The 19,180-nt window shown below is 32.8% G+C and overlaps 2 protein-coding genes across 3 annotated transcripts in view; both read left to right on the top strand.

Moving 5' to 3' along the window:
• LOC127847276 (uncharacterized) overlaps positions 1-19,180 on the top strand; it is a 139,034-nt gene that overhangs the window by 61,952 nt on the left and 57,902 nt on the right. The window lies entirely within an intron of this gene.
• LOC127847274 (uncharacterized) lies at positions 1,907-18,890 on the top strand. 2 transcript variants are annotated; one of them, XM_052379079.1, is made up of 5 exons: positions 1,907-2,040; positions 15,931-16,219; positions 17,042-17,157; positions 17,759-17,818; positions 18,181-18,890. In XM_052379079.1, the coding sequence occupies exons 1-5, from the start codon at positions 1,989-1,991 to the stop codon at positions 18,417-18,419; spliced, it is 756 nt and encodes a 251-aa protein (XP_052235039.1). In that variant the 5' UTR covers positions 1,907-1,988; the 3' UTR covers positions 18,420-18,890. The 2 variants fall into 2 exon arrangements, with proteins under 2 accessions (XP_052235039.1, XP_052235038.1); XM_052379078.1 differs by lacking the exon at positions 1,907-2,040 and adding an exon at positions 11,400-11,673.

Raw genomic sequence — 19,180 nt, 5'->3', positions numbered from 1 at the left:
TATGAACTATTCTGAGGCATAAATATCCGGTAATCATTTATTGTAGCCCAATGAAAATGTATTTAGATCGTCATATTTTAGATTTTGAAACAGATACGTGATTAAGATATATATATGTTTTATTCAGTTTATTAAATTGTTACAATTTCGTTATTAAAGAAATAATTCGTGTACGTTATAGTTTGTTGTCGAATAAACCACGGCTGGAAGTTGAGATGCGTAGTGATTAAATCACGAGTGCGAAGCACGTGTGATTTGAAACCACGCATCAAAACTTCCGACCGGGGGTTATTCGACAACAAACTATAACGTTCACAAATTATTTCGATTCTAATACGGTTTTTACTAAAGATTTATACAATATATCTTATTTTTTTGTGTGTACATATTTATGTGAAGTTCCGCCCATAAAAATAACTTTCGGCTGTTCTGTCGATCAGATCTCCGCCCTCAATAACAGCCAAACGGGATTACTACGCTGGTGGAAAATGTATCGGCGTATTTTGTTTGTTACAGCGCGTGCTTTCAGTGTATAAGCTCCGCCCATAATTATTGCATAATAACCCATAAAAGATTTTCTTCTTTGTTTATATGAAATTTGGCACGTGCCGTGTTAGAATATGTTTTAAATGGTCCGCGTTATAACAGGAAATCTGATATCACCTGGAGGAAAATATTGGATCGTCGGAGGCGTTTAAAAAAATAATTATGTTATCGTCACAAAACTAGGATACCATGTCGAATTGCCCAAAAAGAACGATATGGAAGACACAATGATCGCCCAAATAGCACCTTACGTTCTCAGGACATATTTTCATAATGGTATATGTATATAAAAAACGTGCATATCAAGATAATCCGATATCCCTTATTACACAATTAAGGAAACTTGAAAAACTCTTTAATCACAAAATTTACCCGGGAAATCAACCGTCCAAATCACAAAAATGAATGCAAACACATTAGAACTCAAGACGAATCTTAATAAAACTTGTTTAAAACGTGTTCATGTGGTTTAAGTATCCATTCCAAAATGACAAGAAAACGCCTGGCAACTCCCTCTTTAACATTTAAGCCGCGTTCTGAGAAAACTGGGCATAATGCATTTGCTTAAAGTGTCGCGGACTGCACAGGCTAATTTGGGACGACACTTTCCGCTTAAACTTTATTTTCGGTAAGGAGGGACCTCCCTGAAACTAAAATACCATAAAAAGGAAAGTGTCGTCCCTGATTAGCCTGTGCGAACTGCACAAGCTAATCTGGGTCGACACTTTACGCACATGCATTTAGCCCAGTTTTCTCAGAACGCAGCTCATTTATTGAGCAGCTATGGTGTACTTAACGAACTTAACATGAGACAGCGTCTGCCTTTAACAACGCATTTCTTATAATATACAAATAAATGCTCTGCTTAACATGCTCAAGAAAACGAATCACAACAACATGAATATACCTCTAATTTTATCTCAGTAATCCAATTGATGGCATACGGATTCATTTAGACCGTGTTTAGCTTATACTTAGAACAATTTACCATTGAACCATCGATATTTCAGCTGACGGCGTATAGATTTTTTACAGATGGAAAGTGAGGATCCCATTTGGTCCACAAATACACATGGTGAGACACTGGACAACGAATATAAATAGACATGCTCGAAAATTGAACTATGCTATAAATAAGATGGTTAGAATGATATCAGATCGATTCCATAGGATCCCATTTGGTCCACAAATACACATGGTGAGACAGTGGACAACGAATATATAAATAGACAAAATCGAACTATGCTATAAATAATTTAGAATGATATTGATTAATTCCATATATTCTGCAGAGGCATGACTCTTCAGGTTCAGACTCAAATGATATTTGAGAACTGTTTGTTGACCTCGCTATAGGAACCAGATGGGTATATATTGGCGTGATTTGCCGTGGTTTTTCACTCTTTTTCTGGACTTACCCGTGAACACTGGAAAGAAGGAATATGGATAAGCTGCTTGGATTTGTGTGCGCGCTTCTTTGCGCTTGGAATGCCGGTATGAAAACAGTGGGAATATTAAAATAAGGATATATTTTATGGAATTAAGAATGTTTGTGTTTTCAAATATGAGATAGGAATTATTTACACAAGGATATATCGTCGGAATTATGGTGTTTTTAAATAAGCATTGGATATACGTTAACAGATTCAAACTTATTTTTTATATGAAATATTCGGATTAATTATTTATAAAAAAAAATAAAAAATAAAATATTTACAAATTATGGATTTAAAAATGCATTTCAGGTAATATTTTGTAGTAAACAGACAGACACAATATAACCATGTTGAAGTATCGTCGAAGTTACAGAATTGTTTTCCAACTCATGTTTGCTTATCACAATTATATTTAAGATTAGGTTAAAGTATTACTAAAACTAAATGGACATATGGAACCACGAAGTATGCGACAACATTTCTCAAACATCACTTAAGATACATTACGCAGTATTTTAATGAGATATTATTTATTTGTGTGTGTATTTAAATGCATTACTTGAAACCATCATATAAGAATTGTATCAAACGCACTTGCAACAGCGAAAGCTTTCAAAGTCACAAGGAAATATATTGATGGTATCCTAATTAGATATACGTTAAATAAGCTATTATAGGCAGATTGTTCGTTTCCTCTATGATTGTTAGTCGGCAACAATGTTCACGACTGACTAACTAAAACCGATGAAGTCCGTCCAAGTTTTGATCGACAATACGTTTTACCAATAAGAAGCGATAATATGAAAATAGTTCGATTGTTAACACGGCCGTTAATCACGCGCGCCACCTCTTTTTTGAGATGCATTAATAAATGAGCCAATGCTTCTTCCGAGGTGGCGCTCAGGCACGGATGTTTTGAAATTTAACGGATAATTTTACAGGGTGATTATTTAATATGTTTTTCAACACATTTCGGAATATTTTAAAACATCGGCCAATGTAGTGCGATTCAGTGATAATAAATTCATCTAAATATGTACTGAAACATGCAATCAAAACCCATTTCGAAACGTGAGGACCTTTATAAGTTGTGGCATGGTAGAATTCGTAAAAGCAAATCGATGTCTTTTGTCTGTGTGACGAGCAAATTCCCCACCCATTAAATCGCTCATTAAATAAAACGATTGCTTTGAACCTGGACAGTGCATGCGTGCACAAAAACATCGGCTTCTAGCCGATCTAATAGATAAATTTGCATTTTTCAAAAAGAGATGCAGCCAATGCAAAGGAGATGACGCTCAGATTAGGAGGTGGCTTCAATGCACATTTATAGCTATTTTGAAGTGAAACAACGTATATTTTGGTTTCTATTACGTTTACAGGACAGACATTATTTTTTGTAAGTTGACTACTTCAGCACATTTGAGTCGCGTGCGTTTTTAATTAGAAAAGGTAGTTTTCTAATAATGTCTTGATGGATTTAAACGTTTTTCTTTGTAAGAAAACAACATTTAACATATATTATACAAAAATGTTAACGGAAAAAGACCGAGCTGTTTTCATTTTTTTTTAGTTGATAGTGGGAAAAAAACATAAATGAGCCTAATTAAGATTCATTGACCTTGGCCTTTTAGTTAATTAAGCATTTGGATTAACGGCCACATTAATAGTTTCAAGAAGTGTTATCTTATACGTATTTCGTGAATTATCATACTGTATACAAATATTGATGTCGATGAATTATTTTGATAATGTTGACCATTTATAAGTTATTGGTTTTATTTCATTTTTTTGGTATGCATCGTACAATATGTTTTATTCATGTTGGTGACTTCTATATTGAGTTGATCACTTATATATTTAAAAAACTACATCTTATTTATTACAGATTGTGTTTATGTTCTGTAAAGATTTTGGCGTACGTTTGTACGTTGAAAAATAAATTAAATATAACAAATAACAATATCTATCAAATCTACGTCATGTGAAATTGCGATACGACTGTTAATTGATACATCCTGCATTGGCGCCACCTCCTTTCATTAGCGCCACCTCCTAAGCATTGGCTCCATCTCTTTTGGAAAATTGCAAAATTATCTACTACGTTGGCAAGAAGCCAATATTTTTATGCATGTAATTGGATGGGCATTTCTCGTCACATATGAAAAACTCATCGACATGCTTTTTAAAACTGCACCATGCCACAATTTATAAAGGTTCTCACGTTTGTAAATGGGTAGAGAATGTACGATTCTGTACATTTTTGGATGGATCAATCTTCGCTGAATCGCACTACATAGCCCGATTTTAAAAATAATGCGAAATATGTTGAATATAAAATACATATAAAACCTAATCACCCTGTAATATTATCCATGAAATTTCAAAACATCCGGGCCTGAGCGCCAACTCGGAAGTTGCATTGGCTCATTTATTAATGCATCACAAAAAAGAGGTGGCGCGCGTGATTAACGGCCGTGGTTAGATGCTTTAAAAAAGTAACATTGAAATGATTGATATGTTTCATCATGCTGTTACCATGCAGGAACGATACACTGATAAAAAGACGTTTTACACAGAACGCTCAATATGATTTTTCGACATATTTAGTTTGTTTCACACTTTAGCGCAGTTGATAAAAATAATATTAACAAATAACACAGGAAACAATTTAATTTCGAAACTATATAAGAAATTTTCCTCATTTTCACTGTTTTATAATAGTTGTAATTGAAACGCCTATTTTATGTAAAACGTTTAAATGTCATTTTTATTATGTCGGTTTTCAACGGCATAAAAATAGTTTATTTGTAAACGGAGACGATGTTTGGGTTAATACTTACACACACACATGTCAGTGAAGTGTAAGAACGTATCTAAATATTTAAGATTTATGAAGACTCCTTGCAAATACTTATTATCTTACATTCTTTTAATATGACTAAAGCGAATGAACCACGTTTCACATCGTTTATTAATAATAATAATAAATCATTTATTCTTTAAGCAGTGTGAGTTTTGTTCATGGGCGTGTGCATTGTCTGTTTTGTAAAGGTAATTGGATAAGTGCCTTAAATTTAAGGCCTAGAGGATTTTATTACGTGTTCCCTGGTTTTTCAGACAATTTGTTATAGTTCTAAAAAATTACTTGACGTCTTTGCACATAATGCCATAACCGCAATAATCGGTACAAAACCGAGCTTTATCTGTTTAAGCAAAACTAGGCGGACGTTTTCTGATTTAATGGCTTAACATTGTCAATTCAATGTCGGTGTAAGGGTATTTGACAACGCAGTTTATACAATTGTGAGCGTCATGGCTTAAATTGTACTTTGACTATTATTGTCAAGTTCGCATGGCGTTGAAAGCATTAAAGTATACTGCTAAATCAACTGGATATTATAACTTCGTGCGGTCTTTTACCGATAAGTAAATGCCTATTTGCCATCTTGACTCGTTTGAGAAAAAACAAGTGATAATTGCAATAGTGCGGTATTGTCACCCAAATCTCCAAACGTTTGAAATAAATAATACGTAAAAAAACGTTTATCCATGTTCTGTGCCATGGCAGTTTTGATCAGATAAGTGTGATACCGTGTGTTATTTTGAAAGAGATTTTAAAATGCTGTCAACAATTTGTTAGTTTATTTAAATAGATTGATGAGTTCGAATGTTGAAACGATAATTGGAGCATGCGATCGTGCATTCTTTTCCAAAATGGTGCTGGCCTAGCTACGCGCATGTTGCGTATTGGGGTTCGATCGACAAACAATCGAATAAATCGAAATTAATATTAAATTGATCGATACGGGTATTTAAAATAAAAACAATTAATACATGCAATTAAATATATATTCAAAATAAGATATGTTTGCATTCAAATGAAAATACATCTTAATAATGACCAGCGTTACATGGCGGTGTGAATATTACTAACGTTAAATTATTTTTATAAATAACTAATAAACACAACCGTTACCGTCAGGTTTCTTAAATAATTTTATCCCATTTTCACAGCGACATTGACGGTATAACACGTTGTGGAATATACTTGCCTGTCTTCAACACTGTGGGATATACCTGTCACGTGCACGGACTACTTTTTACTTTTATCACTTAATGATTTTTCGTAATTAATACAGTCGAGAAAACTTTAGCTTCAAAATTATACGACGTTCAACCTTTAAATCTAGTCATATGACATAATTTTTCGCCATCCGTATAATGAATCAGCTGATTGATGGCGTCATAAAATGACACTTTTTGAGTCATTTTCCCCCAAAAATTGACGATTTATTATAAACGACTTATTTCACATGTACATGTACTGTATATCGACATACGGTATTTGAATTGTCAATTAATCACATTTTCCTTATTTCGTGTAATGTGCATTGTTTATAATCCATGCATATACTTTTGACATTTAAGAATGTACAACAAGCCATACAAATATCGCACAATTCATAAATAATCTGCAATATATGCAACCCGATTTAATTCACGTTAATCATAGAGCTGTGTAAAGTACAGGATGGTAAAAATAGCACCACACTGGAATTCGGAACGTCCCATTTTGTACACGGGTATATCCACTGATTTATCTGTTGTGTAATGGAATGTTTTCCATTCTTTGTGTATTTATATATTAAATTATTTTCTTGTACACAATAAGGGAATTTATCATAGACAAATAACATTGTGCAAGTTTAAACATAATTATTTGTATGCAGAAATCTGCAAATGCATCCGAGTTTACCAACGGCTATTATTTAATAAACTGCTCCGGTTCATTTTAACAGCAATAATGTACATAGAGTACATGACGTAGCGTGTGACGAATCAGAAAGTTTATCGCGTTCATAAATTCATTTGAAAATAGTGATAGGATGCCGATGGCATGAGGGTCTTTATTTAACTACTGTTGCTAAAATAATTATTAAAGACCCTAGATGCAAAATCGCCAATTATTGAGTTAAATGGATTATTAGATGGATTTTAAAGGATTATTAAAGGTAAGATACTAGTTTAGTCAATATAAATTGCCGATATAGAGTCTTTTGATGATTTTTGCTTGGTTCAGATTTATTCTGAACGCGAATTATTTCAGCTAGATACTAGTTCGAACGTGTTTTGGTTTTTGTTTGTACTTTTGTCGTTCCCTGTTCTCGGGGAAATGATTTTAAAATGGGGGCCATTAATGCATTTGATCACACACGGCATACCCATAACATTATATAAAAAAATACGTTCTGCGCGTCATTAAATTCGTCGTTCGAAGTCGGAAAACGTATTGCCCTGCATATTAAGTCAAATAAAGTGTCAGTCGCTGCAATTGTCTGTTTACTCGTCCATAGTGTACATTTAGAATCTATGTTGACATGGACATCATTTTGTCAGGAGCAATCGCCGCCATATTGGATTTTGATTATTTTCTTTTGAAAATAAAATGAATTATAGTAAAGTAAAACCTTCTTTTCGCGGTCGTAATGTGTTACAATTCGCATGCTGCGTAAAAATGAATCGAGGCATATGGTGATATTTCTACTAATTTTACAGTTTGTGTGTGAATTTTTTAAGACTACTTAGCGTACCAGAACAAATACATTTATAACACTACGCATGGTTACGTTCGTTAGATTTTAAGCGATTTTTAAGAATGAATTAAACTAATTGTTAGGCTAAGGTTATTAGATCTAGTTATGTTAAATGTCACGTTAAAAAAATCAAATGGGATAAATAGAATACTAGGATTAGCGTAGAATACAGAGAAGTTTATGTTGCTCGGCTCGAACACCGAAAGCGCTCGCCAAGGCTCGCGCTCCCGGCGTTCTAAGCCTCGCAACATAAACTTCTCTGTATTCAATGCTAACCTAGTATTCTCTATATACAAACAATTGACAAAGGAAATAATTAAAAGATTTAAATAAGTTACCTGCAGGAATATCAAATATCCTACACAAATAATATATCTAATCCAAAGTGTAATGGCCGTCTGAAATAAATTTCGACAAGCAAATTGAATATTAGAGGGAAAGTGGATGATTGGTTGTTACGTGCAAACAATAGGTTAGAATCAACTGTAGGTTAACTTTAAAATAACTAAGGCTTAAATCTATGTTTGATATAAGAACTAACTAAAACTACTCGACACTTATAAACACAAAGTATTTGATATAAACTTAATTTTTATTTACAATCTGTGACAATAGTATATGCGGGCATTTAGATTAATATAGTACTTTTAAAGGCTTTTAAATTGTATATTTATTTTAAGTTCTTCTCACAAGCTCGAAACAAACTTCTGTTTAAAGGTGAAATTTAAACAAATGTTTTCACCAATGACAACGGTATTATTTTTCTCTATTACGGGTACGAAAGTAGTGAGATATCATCTTTAAACTAATTAAGCTTTTTGAGAGTGCACTGCGATCATTGTAAATTCGACGCTGTTTGCATCGCTATCAAATTAAAAGACGACGCTGTTAACCTGACAGACTGTTTTAACTGTATGAATGGAACATTGCTTGTCGTAACAAGCTATACATATGGCAAAAGAGCCTGCCATGTAGTCCATACAATCAATAAATACACGTCACAAGCAATTCTAGGATCCCATCTGGTATACAATTATACAAATGGTTAGACACCGGACAATCAGACTATCAATAACCACGGAATATATCGATTATATTTTTTCAACTGATCGAAAAATTCACCTCATATCGGTTTGTTTCTCCGATACCTGCTGACTAGGCAGGTGCTGACTAAGACCTGGGTCCGTATTCACCAACCTATTCTTAGACTTAAAAATAAAGAATTGACTTGGAACTCAGAAAAATGTGTTCAGTGTTTGAATATATACCGGCCTCCACTGGTGATTATGCCATTAACAAAATGTGATACATGTAGAATGATATAGATAGAGGTGTTAAATGTCAAGTTTGACTCAACATTTGAGCAATTCTTGAAAATATCAATTTAAAGAATATTCTTTATTCTTAGACTTAAGTGTAAGAATTGTTTGGTGAATACGGGCCCTGATGTGATTTTGCAATCGCAATCGAAAAGTGTTTGAATAACTGGTAGTGCTTGTAGTAGACCACGAAATGTCAAAGTTGGGTGTAACCGCTGCGGAATCGTAAATTATCTCGGTGTGCAATCTAGATAAAACTTAAAGCTGTTTGTTCTTTGAGATACTGGAAGATTTGCATTACAACTGGTTACCACATGTCTACAATTTAACGCACCTTTTTGCATTCGCCTCAGCGCGCGTAGAAGGGTTGCGACACAAGTAACAAAAAGGAGTCAAAATAAAATAATACATAATAAACAACGAACCAATATAAATGCTCAAAATCCAAGATCAATGTTATTCTTACATGTAATTTGCACTTGGAATAACAATTTTTAAACAGACCTTATACACTGAGATATATTTACTAAAATGAATCAGTTGAACATTACTTTTAAAGCGAGACAATACAATTTTGTCAAATATTAATAAATTTTTATAAAATTTGTAAAATAACTTATTATACATATGTTTCAATATAAATTAAAATACAAGTTAAGAAGAACATGTGTCGAAAAATGAGAAATAAGCCAGATATTTAATTCTTCAATCGAAAATGTCTGTACAGTCGAATTCGCTGGCCAGCATGTATATCATGCATGTACGATGTGAATCTAAATTAAGTTTGAAGGTTTGTTTTAAATTCCTGCAACGATATATATTCATACGACATACGAACACTTACTCTGATCCTAATAAAAAGACGAATGCTTCGGTTATTGTAGGAAAATATGTGCGAAATATCTTCGTCACAATCGGCTCGGGGCGCTAATTTGTCTTCCTGCATTTTATGAAATTCGTCTTCAATATATATTTTTTCTTGCCTATTTTGTGTTATTGTAACATATCCTATCAATATATTACAATTTAACACATGTAAAAAATCGTATAATCTCGCTTTAAAAAATGATACCACATATGGCGTTGTTGATTTCAACAAGGAGCAATATTTCATCATAGGCAAAACTAAATGCAAAATGAAGCAGCAACTGAACATTGATCTATCTTTCACAAATCCAAGTAGGCTTATTATTAAAGTTACAAACATATAAAAACTAGTCATAACATGATTATTATATACAGTGGAATAGGTTTATTGTAAACATAAATTGATATGCAGTCAAGCATGGTGTGCTTTCAACAATAAATGGTTGATTCTGTAGTGCCTTCGCATTTTGTAAAATTACGACAAAATTTAGTTTTGGTTTGCTTAACAACAAATGCGAAGATGTTATTATTTATAGCATTAACAAAATTCATAGCGATAATCTTTAAACTGTTCTACACAGTGCTATATCTATAAACTTGTTTTTATCAAAGACACTATGTAGTTGATACATGTTTAGTTTCATTTCAAGGTGCTTAAAAAAAGTAAAAATGATGTTGCTTTAATTGTAATCTAAATATTGAGAAATTCAATGGCAATTGAATAAAAATATTATTTTTTTAAATGCTATTTAATTTAAATAGGCTTCTTTTCGCAAATAAAGGACCATGTGTTATCCTGAATTTTTCTTCTTGTCGCGCAGTTTAAGTTTTACTTTGTTTATATTCAAAATCTATTCTGTATACTAAACAGGAAATAATACATATATCAATAAACATTTATATAACCTCTATGATATGTAGAAGCCAAATATTTATATGAGAAACACTTTTGTACTATCTATTGTGTTATTAAGATTAAGAAGAATTACTTCGAAGAACCTTTCTACAAACGTAAACTTAAAATTGTGATTATTATTTTTTACATTGCGATCTTATTTACCGTTTGTTTAAATCAAATAGGTGCAAATAAAATAAAATAGTCCGATTTATTGTTAATGTTTTATTTGGCACCAAGTTATGAGTTAAACTAAAAATAAACTACATTATTCTTTGCTAGCATAAATTTATCACCAGCCAGCTCACTTTGACAATATCGGTACGTTGGTAATCATGAATTTGCAGGTGTGGCTATGCGTTAACGTTTAATAATTCAGAATATATATAAATCAAATCTGCACATGTTAGTGAGTCTTTAATTTTTTGGAAAGATCCGGAAAAAAATCGCATGCATATTGATACAGTGGTAATAAAACCAGAACCCGAGCACATGCTGTATAAGACCATGTTAAATAATACAGAAACCCCCCATGTTTTGTAACTTAATGCTTTTTCTATACACCAACTGGTAATTTACAGGCAGCGATTGATAACCGTGTTCAAGATTTAAAAAAAAACGCATTCGTTTTACGATGTCATTGTTTAAACAGGAGAAGAAATTAAACATGTAAATGGTTTTTACGCTCGTTATTTAGAAAATCACCGATTTAACTGACATGCAGTTCTTAAAGAAGAGAGGACACGAAGAGACATGTACTGACATGCGCCATCCCTTCTAATATGCTTTGTAAAGACATGTTTTCCGCAAATTCTGTGGATAACTCTTCACTTTAAGCATACCGCAAGTCTGATATTTGTTTGCATGTTGCTATAGGAACCAGGAAGATATAAATTGGCAAGATGTTCTGCAAATTTTCACTTTGCTACTGGACTTACTCGTGAACACTGGAATAAAAAAAATGGAAAAAATACTTGGATTACTGTGCGCGCTTCTGTTTGTTGGATATACCGGTAGGGAATGTAAATTTTCAGACGGATTTATAAATTAGTAACGGAGAGTATTATAAAGTTATAAAATCGGAATGTTTTATAAAATGTGAATTGATTTTATATATATATATATATATATATATATATATATATATATATACTTAAACTGTATACTTAAAAGGACATAGAACATATATCAATAAACATGACATAGCCTGTTTATGGCATGTAACAGCCATATGTTTATATGAGGATAAATTGTATAATACATTTTATGATTTAGATTAAGAAGTATTGATATAACGTGCACATATATGTATCATTACCCTTCTATAAATCAAATCACAACTGCTAATGTTTTTGATAATGCTTTTGTTTACACACTTCTTTTACTGCAATTTCTCATCCTAAATTAAATTCTAAATCAAATATAAATGGTAACGATATGCAATATAACAATACGTTTGAAATAAATGAAATGTGCGTACTCAAGTAAAGTTATACTAACATGCGCATATAATAAATACAATTGAGGCGTGTAATTATTTTTGTTAAGAGTTTCTAAATAAAAAAATCTCCAATTCTGACCTGAATATTAAAGAATATTTATTACAAACATAATTGTAAAATATTCGAAAAAGACAACAAACAACATAAATTAAAGCAACATAATTCGAACTTGCAAATATCCGTCAATTAATTATTTTTTTCAAATATCTGTGAAAATCATACTTTTTCCATCGCATGATGTTATTTGTAATAGGATGTTATAGTATTAACGTTTACAATAACAATCCATTTGGAACGCGGGGACCTTTAGCAGTTTAACCATGGTGGAGTTTTTGAAAGCAAATTTTATGTTTTGTTGACTGTTTTGAAGAGAACATGTCTATCAGATTGATGCGCTCAATATTATATCGTAATTACTCTACGTTTTCGGACACTCTAAGTTTTCAGACAACCCCTTTTTTAGCCAAAATAATTACTACAAGCACAAACACATTGGCCTCTTGCGGATCTAAGAGATATTTTTGCAGATGGATCAAATGCCAAGGAGATGGCGCTAAGGAGGTTATTTGGCGCCAATGCACGATATATGAATCGGCACATGACATACATTTGATTAATAATGTTCCTTTTCATTTTCATATTTATTTTTATTTTTACAACGTATATACCTTTACCCAAACAGAATCATCAAATCTCTTTGCAACACAGTCATGTTTCTTTATAAGTATGTAAACATAACTTGTTAGTTATATTTCACTATCATCTAATAAAGAAATGAAGAAAAAATATCAAATATTCAACCTGGAAAACCACACACAAAACGTACGGTCGGTAACGAAAATTAAAACCGCTGATATTGTGCATCGGCGCCGACTCCTGTCATAAGCGCAACCTCAATGGCATTTGCTCCATCTATTTTTGAAAAATACCGAATTAGACCGACTAGTGGACGATTGTTTTGTGCATGCAATAGCTTTTATATGTTCAAATTAATTGTTTGATGTCTTGGGCATTTTCATTCGATTAACGGCCGTTACAAAGCATCGTTTACATAATTATTCGACTAGTAATAAGCATTGTTATTACTTTGCTTATCATAATCATTTGAATTATTGACACATACGCAGATTTACGTAAGCTTAATTGTGTCTCAAAAGCATTATTCACTAAATAACAAAATAACGATATACTTGAATGTATGACAACAAATGAAACACGCACAGGTACACGAACGCACGCACGAAAGCATTCACGGACGCACGCCGCACACAAACACGCGCACGCATGCACACACGCAAGTAATTGGACCTAGTCTGGATTTTTTTACATTATGGACCTGAGTGTAGCCAAAACATTGTCGAACATTGTATTACATTTTGTAAAACATATTACAAAACTACAATTTTCATCCAAAATGGCGCTTATTGGGTTTACATTTAAGATAAGAAAGTTGCAATTATGTTACTTTGGTGAACAATTAGGCGTGTGATAAGTAAATTCTAGTCATTTTGAATTGATATTATGTTAGTCATAAAACGGTCTATGGATTTTGGTAATTACTACACATGTTGACCACGGTGGTGTTAATTTTTTGTTGTTGGAAATATTCAAATAACCTTTCACAATATGTTCAACTTTTATATATTCTTTAGAAGTTGTGTAATTAAAAGAATGACTAAATAAGCAATTTGATGGTTAGTAAAAATTTGTTGAATTTTATTATTTACTAAAATCATTTTAAATACATTTAAATACATTTTCCAAAGATTACAACTTGAGTGAAATGTTTGATATTTATAAAAAAAAAATTATTCACTTTTACTTATACAGCATAAAATAACACGTGAATTTAATTTAATAACTTTATATGGATTCCAATCATAAATAAGAAACAATAACACGCAAACCGATATACATTTTATCCAACATCACGTTTCTAAATTAAAAGAATATACAAATAGAGCAATCAGTGTCAGTAAAAATAATAGATAACTACTATTGAATCAACACTTTCATTAACGAGGTAAATGTTTTTTTAATTCAAATTTAATTTATTCAACGTATACAACCAAACCAAGTAATCTTGCCTTTAACGGTGTCTACCTGATGTGCACGACGTTAGAATGTGTACAATATATATTGCTCGGTCTTGGAGGAGGGATTTATGTACAATGTTTGTCAATTCCTCAGTATATCGCAATATGTGTTATCCGGATTGCAACAACTTTTGAAAGCCGCATCAACTACTTAGTTTCACAATCTCGTTTTATCCGCAAAATGCGTAAACTTTTAAGTAACTGAATGTAGTTTAATATCAATTTTTAGCGAAAATAACTACCCGTAGTTTTATTGAGTGCCTGTTCAGTGATTCTATTCATCGTTTTATGTGAAGATATGCTGGTTTCAAACAATAGTTTTGATAATCGTTCTGATGTCATCGCCGATTATTTACAGAGGCACTGGTTTGCATTAACCATTTATCGTTTTATAAATATTGTTAAAGTTTAACATTATAAGTAAACGCTTAATTAATCATAAAAAAAGTCTTAAAATTATAATTAACTTACTGATAAATGGTATGGAGAATTAACATAAATACATATTTGTCAGATAATGTTTGCAACATACCGATTACTTATGTAGGTGGCAGACACTTAATATTGCTATTATTTAATCAAATAAGGATGCATAATCTTACCATTCTTCTTATCAAGTTGATAACGTAAATTTTGTTAAAATAAATAAACGTTTACACCAGACATGTATCCTTCATGAAAATCCAATATTTAACAACAAAGCGTTTTAAGTGATTCATCAGGTACCCAAGTGGGGGAGCTAACTTATTATTCATAACTCAATGTATTGAATTGAAACTTAACATTCGTCACCATAATTTGCAGATTGATGCACACATTTTTATTGCCCGGTGACCCAGACTTTTCCCGAGTTAAGTGCCCTTAAACATATCCATGTGGTCGACAAGGGAATTTGTTAAGATCGTTAAGTTTCTCAAGCTAAATTCACAATGAAGTGTTAATGTAAGATACCTTTTAGTGATCAACACGCTCATGCGATTTGTGCCATTAAACTTAGCCATTTGTATGCCGAAAGCATTACATCTGTTAAGTTGCTACAACGAAGTACTGTACTCTCAAGTGGGCGTCATTTCTGTTTTACCTCTGACAAAGCGTTTTTTTGAGCGACCGTAAGCATTTCTTAAGCTGTTAAATTTCAACTTGAAATGTGTAAACACAATGAAGTGTAGATTGCGAGACATATTTGTCACGACTAATGATCAACACGCTCATATTTTATGTTCGATTGATTGTATGACTTACGACACTCTTGGATGATTTTATTTATTTTTATTGACACTTATTTATTTGGTTGTTCAATATGTATTGGTTATCAATGTATGTATGTTTCCTACAAGTTACACGCATGGGTTTAGCAGATTATCATTGTCATCATGGTCGATGAATTACTTCAATTTACTTCAATTTAAAGGTCAAATCAACGTTTTTATTGTCGTATCAATTTTAAATATGGACAGAGTATAGGTAACTTAATGCAGTTGTGTATTATTAACAAGACGGTCGCTTTACATTCATCCATATCATCATCATCAATACGTAAATCCGATTGTGCAAATCATTATTAAAGCCCCGCTCGCAGTAAACATATATGAGCTGTTATTATTTTTTCTTAAACTATGCTGACAATGCTCATCATAGCTGGTTAGTCATATATATTCAATCTTTAACACAGAGGCGGCCGTAACTTCCTGGGCGGCAACAGGCGGCGTCGCAGCGATAACAGTGGGGGGAACTGCGCCTGCTGGATCAGCAACCATATACTTGCAATCATCTTTAGCTGTGGGGGCAACCCTGTTTACTGTAACAGCCACTGCTAATCCTGCAATAGCAAGTTATACATTCGATGCGACGGATGGCAACCCTGCAACACATGGGGCAATAGCTGTGAGCACGAGTGGTGCTGTAACACTTGCTAAGGCGATAGATTACCCTACCGTAAAGCAAGTGATCTTCAAAGTCGTGTAAGCATCACTCTTTCGATTCTATTTAGCATAAATCTTTCGACTCTATCTATTGCAGAGAAATAAAATATCTGAATGTGTTTATTGCTCAATGATTTAATAAGGGGAAACAATTTTAATTTGATAATTTATAACACTAGTATCCCTACTGGAGAGGGATTTTTATTTATCAATTAATCATCATATAGTTTGAGTTGTATTATTAATGTATGTGTTATTATTATATTATTGATTTAAAACAAAAACACAGTCCGTCTTCTAATTAATTCACAGATATAAAAACAATTACTGTTTGCCTTTATCGCTCATAATTGTTTCCTCAACGGCACAATGAAACTGACAGACAATATTAAGCGATTACAAGTTTACCCCACATCATGGTCCAAACCAAAAGTGTAACTCGAAGTCTGTTCAGGTTTTATACTGTTTGCTTCTCATCAGTATCTAATTGTTGAACATCAAGCCTTTACAATTTTAATCTAGTAAGAAAAGTTTTTCAATAAATGTAACTTTCTCAGGGATTGCAAATGCGTCAAAAAACGTATCATACTGGTAAAGGGTAAACAAGATGACACACTTTTATGTAAACTCGACATAAAGGAAACCAACCAATATATTTATGGTCTGAAAGCAGTATATATAACATTATATAAATTATATTATATAACCTCTTTATCCTAATGATTGCTATCTATTGTGGGAAACTTGTGAGGAAGTGAATAACATCGCCCAGTTGATGTACATCCGGAATGTGTGTCTGTATCAGCAGTATATGAACATAAATACACATAAACTTAATTGGGTAAAATTACTACATTTCAGCGCTACAGACACTACTCCTACTACCCCACTCACAGGCACGTTCACCATGACTGTCAACTTCGGTCCATCCACAGACTCTGCCTATTCATTTTGTGTTGCCGACCCGACACCGTTAGGTAACGTATTATAATTAATTCTTTTACTGTATAGTGTGTATCTTAATTGTTTGTTTTAGAGTGTGCGTTCAAATATGTGTAGTGTTTTTCATAATCTCATTTATAGAATATATTTGCATTGAAAATTGACGTCTATTCTATGTTAAAGTAGAAAACACACGCGCATATTACCTTTGTTTCGGAATGGAAAATTATTTCCAAGTTTTGCATGTGGTACAATTCAAATGTGTAATGGTTATTCTTTTAACTAGGAATTATTTCAGATGTGGTATGGTTATTTTAGTAACTCTGTTATTGCATCGATTTATATTTCAATAAAAATATTCAAGGAAAAAAACACCAGCGTGTGATTTATATCAATATCTTAGTTTTTGTGAGATAATTAGAAGTTAATCATTAACATCTTATAATTAATGACCGGGAGGTCACTGGTTTGATCCCTACTTTCGGTCTTTAGATCTTCCCCAAATACTTCAAGTACTGGTTCTAGGCCCAGAAAACGGAATCGAGAGCGTTTCAAATATGCCGTAGGCTCTCTATGTAGTCGAGCTCAAATAAATAGGTTTAAACTAATAAATGTGAATATACGTACTATTTTCAGGAACTACAATTGGAAAAGCAACTGCATCTGCTACCGCTGGTACTTGGGCTGTTATGGCAGGTTCGTGTTTCCAGTTTTTGTAACAGTAATCGACATCTTAATAGTCTCGTGCGCATATAAATTAAAGACTGTCTAGTTGAGAATTGAACGAAACATACGCAGAAAAGTCATTTTAGTTTATAACGAGCCTATGACAAATATAAATATACAAATAAAGCATATATACAATAATAAACACCGAATATGCAGTGAAAAGGCTTAGTCCGAAAAAGCAAAAAGCCAATCATAAGATGAAATAAAACATGGTCTGTTGTGTATAAATTTCTAATGAGTGTTGAAATATATGTTAACATTGAAACAATTTACGCAATGAATAAAATAAATCGATACTGATTCCAATGATCCTTTCATATTGCCAATAGGGGGAGACGCAGCGAAATTCACGGTCGCGGCGGGCGGTTCAATCACGACTGCAGCACAACTTAAATCATCTGGACAAGTTTACTACACCGCCACACTTCAGCTTACGGACGCAGGTGCCACCACCAATTGGCCCTTGCATGTGCTTGTCGACAACAGTTGCCTATGCAGCGGAGTCGCCCACGTCATTTCCGGTGTCGCCATGATCGTAATGACAGTCTTGGCGTCCACTGTGTTATAAACCTCTACCTTCAACAACCTTAAACACTGTGATGGACTTACTTAAAGCTTAACTGATTTTTTCAAAACATAAACATTACTTACGACCGAAATTAAATTTACTTTTTAATAAGAATTACTAACAAAGGTTGGATACGTGTATTTCGACATATTTAACACATTCAATATAGCACGTACCGCATTCAGCGAGTATATACAAACTTTATCTGATTTTAGGAAAATTACAACGCTTTAACTTTTAATTTCTTCATCGTTAAAAAGTATGTTAATAATTTAATTCATTTAGCATAAGTATTAACGTGACCAGTGATATTTTTTTATTATCTTGTTTTGTCTTCTGTTTCCACCATGATTTTTCAAGCGGAACATGTACTGTTCCTCTGGAAATGAATTTACGGAAACTGTCGTGATATACATGTGTGATATTTTTTACTGTATTTTGTATTTAACATAAAGCAGCTTTCTTTTGTTATAGTTTGTGTTTTTACTCGTATTAAAGCATTCGACCCCCCTTGACTGCCCCAACGAATTGAGGATCCGAATTCTTGTTTAAATCAAACCAATTGCCTTAAAGTGTTTCACTAACAAAACATCGTAATCTGGGTTCAATACGGAAAACAACTAAACTTACAGCTAGCACTTATTAGGGTCAACGACATTTGTTAATTTTCAATACGCTTCTTCAAAATCTGCATTTTAATAGCGTTTTTGTCCAATGGTAGCTGAAGGGAAGCAACTCGAAAGAACAAAATAAACCAGAAC

The sequence above is a fragment of the Dreissena polymorpha genome, chromosome 10, assembly GCF_020536995.1.
Source record: "Dreissena polymorpha isolate Duluth1 chromosome 10, UMN_Dpol_1.0, whole genome shotgun sequence".
NCBI classification, from domain to species: domain Eukaryota; kingdom Metazoa; phylum Mollusca; class Bivalvia; order Myida; family Dreissenidae; genus Dreissena; species Dreissena polymorpha.
Note: the sequence above shows the minus strand (reverse complement) of the source record. Positions and strands in the feature narration are given on the sequence as shown.